This window comes from Eimeria tenella, genomic scaffold (assembly GCF_000499545.2).
Source record: "Eimeria tenella Houghton genomic scaffold, Eth_scaff75, whole genome shotgun sequence".
NCBI classification, from domain to species: domain Eukaryota; phylum Apicomplexa; class Conoidasida; order Eucoccidiorida; family Eimeriidae; genus Eimeria; species Eimeria tenella.
This window is the reverse complement of record NW_013543448.1, coordinates 4978-6653: the sequence shown is the minus strand read 5'-3', so window position 1 is coordinate 6653 and position 1676 is coordinate 4978. Positions and strand designations below refer to the sequence as shown.

At 61.9% G+C, this 1676-nt stretch overlaps 1 protein-coding gene across 1 annotated transcript in view; it reads right to left on the bottom strand.

Moving 5' to 3' along the window:
• ETH_00031745 (uncharacterized protein) overlaps positions 1-1400 on the bottom strand; it is a gene marked incomplete at both ends in the record, with an annotated part of 3257 nt that extends 1857 nt beyond the window's left edge. The window contains one exon of the mRNA XM_013378144.1: positions 2-1400. Coding sequence (XP_013233598.1) covers positions 2-1400 — 1399 coding nt within the window. The remainder of the gene's footprint in view (position 1) is intronic.
• Between the last annotated feature and the right edge of the window lie 276 nt (positions 1401-1676).

Sequence of the window (1676 nt, the reverse complement as noted above, 5' to 3'; positions counted from 1 at the left end):
GCTGCTGCTGCTGCTGCTGCTGCTGCTGCTTCTGTCGCTGCTGCGGCTCCTGCAGCTGCGCCGTCTGCTGATGCTGCTGCTGCTGTCGCTGCTGCGGCCCCCGCTTCTGCGCCTTCTGCTGCTGCTTCTGGCGCTGCGGTCATTGCTGCCGCCGCTGCTTCGTTGCCTACTGCTGCTGCTGCGGCTGCTGCTTTTGCTGCTCCTGCCGCTGCGCCGCTCCCAGCTGCTTCTTTTGCTGCTGCAGCTTCAGCTGCTTCTTTTGCTGCTGCAGCTTCTGCTTCTGTCATCCGGCCTGCAGTCACATCCTCTGCTGCTGCGTCTGCAGCAGCCACTGCTGCTTCTGCAGAAGCTGCTGTATCGCCTGCCGTCGTTGCTGCTGCTGCTGCATCTGCTGCTGCTGCTGTTGCAACACTTGCTGCATCTGCTGCTGCTGCAATAAGCCCGGAGACGTCTGCATGTCCCAGCCTCCGCTTCCTGCTGGGGCTCTTCTCTCCGTCTTCTGGAGGCATATCGCTGCTGCTGCTGCTGCTGCTGCTGCTGCAGCAGCCATTGGTATCAGCAGCCCTCAAGTGGTGCTGCATCTGCGGCTGTTTCTGCTGCTGCTGCGTGTCCTCCTGCTGCTGCAGCAAGATGAGCTCTGTTTGCTGCTGCTGCTGCTCCCCACCATCATCTCTCAGCCTCTTTCTTTGTTCACGGGCCGGTGCCTCTACTGCTGCTGCTGCAGCAGCTGCTGCTGCTGCTTCCGGTGCTGCTTCCGCAGCCATCGCACTTGGCTCAGCTCTTGCTGCTGCTTCTGCTGCAGCATCTGCTGCCTCTATGGGCTCAGCAGCTTCGCCTTTGCCAGCGTCTGCTTCTGATCCAGCTTCTTCGCCATCAGCAGCAGCAGCAGCAGCTGCTGCTGCTGCTGCTGCGCTGCTGCTGCTAGAAATGCGGACAGCAACAAGCCTCTCCACAGCCCGCACCAGCAGCATCCCTCCGTCGGGCCTCGCCTTAACTTCCACTGGCGCTGCTGCAGCAGCAAAGTGTGCGCACCCCACAATCTCTGCCATCTGCTGCTGCTGCTGCTGCTGCTGCTGCTGCTGTGGCAGCTGGTGCTCATCCTGCTGCAGCAGCCGCAACAGCCACAACGTGCCGGTCGGCGAGCACACCGCCACGAGGTCTTCGGCTTCCCGCTGCTGCTGCTGCTGCTGCTGCTGCTGCACAGAGAAAAGCTGCAGCCTTAGCTGGTTGAGGGGCGGGCGAGAGAAGTAGCAGAAGGGGAAGTTGCTGCTGCGGCCAGTCAGGGACCATCGGTCGCTGCTGCTGCAGCTGCTGCTGCTGCTGCTGGCGGGAGGCAGTAGCTCTCCGCAGCCGCCCCACAGCACTTCTGCATTGTAGCAGCAGCAAGAGGGAGGCAGCATCGACAAAGAAGACAAATGGAAGAGTTTAGGGAAGTTTGGGGCTTGCTGCAGCAGCAGCTGCTGCTGCCGGTGCTGCCGCAGCAGCTGCTGCCGCAGATACTGCAGCAGCAGCTGCTGCGGCTGCAACGCAAACTGCAGCAACAGCGGCGCAGTGTACGTACAGCTCTCGCCCTCAGCCCGAGGGTCTGCAGCAAATGAAACAATCAGGGAAATGCGGCCTCCGCCTGATAGAGCTTCAAGATCTGTTGCTGCTGCTGCTGCTGCTGCTGCTGCTGC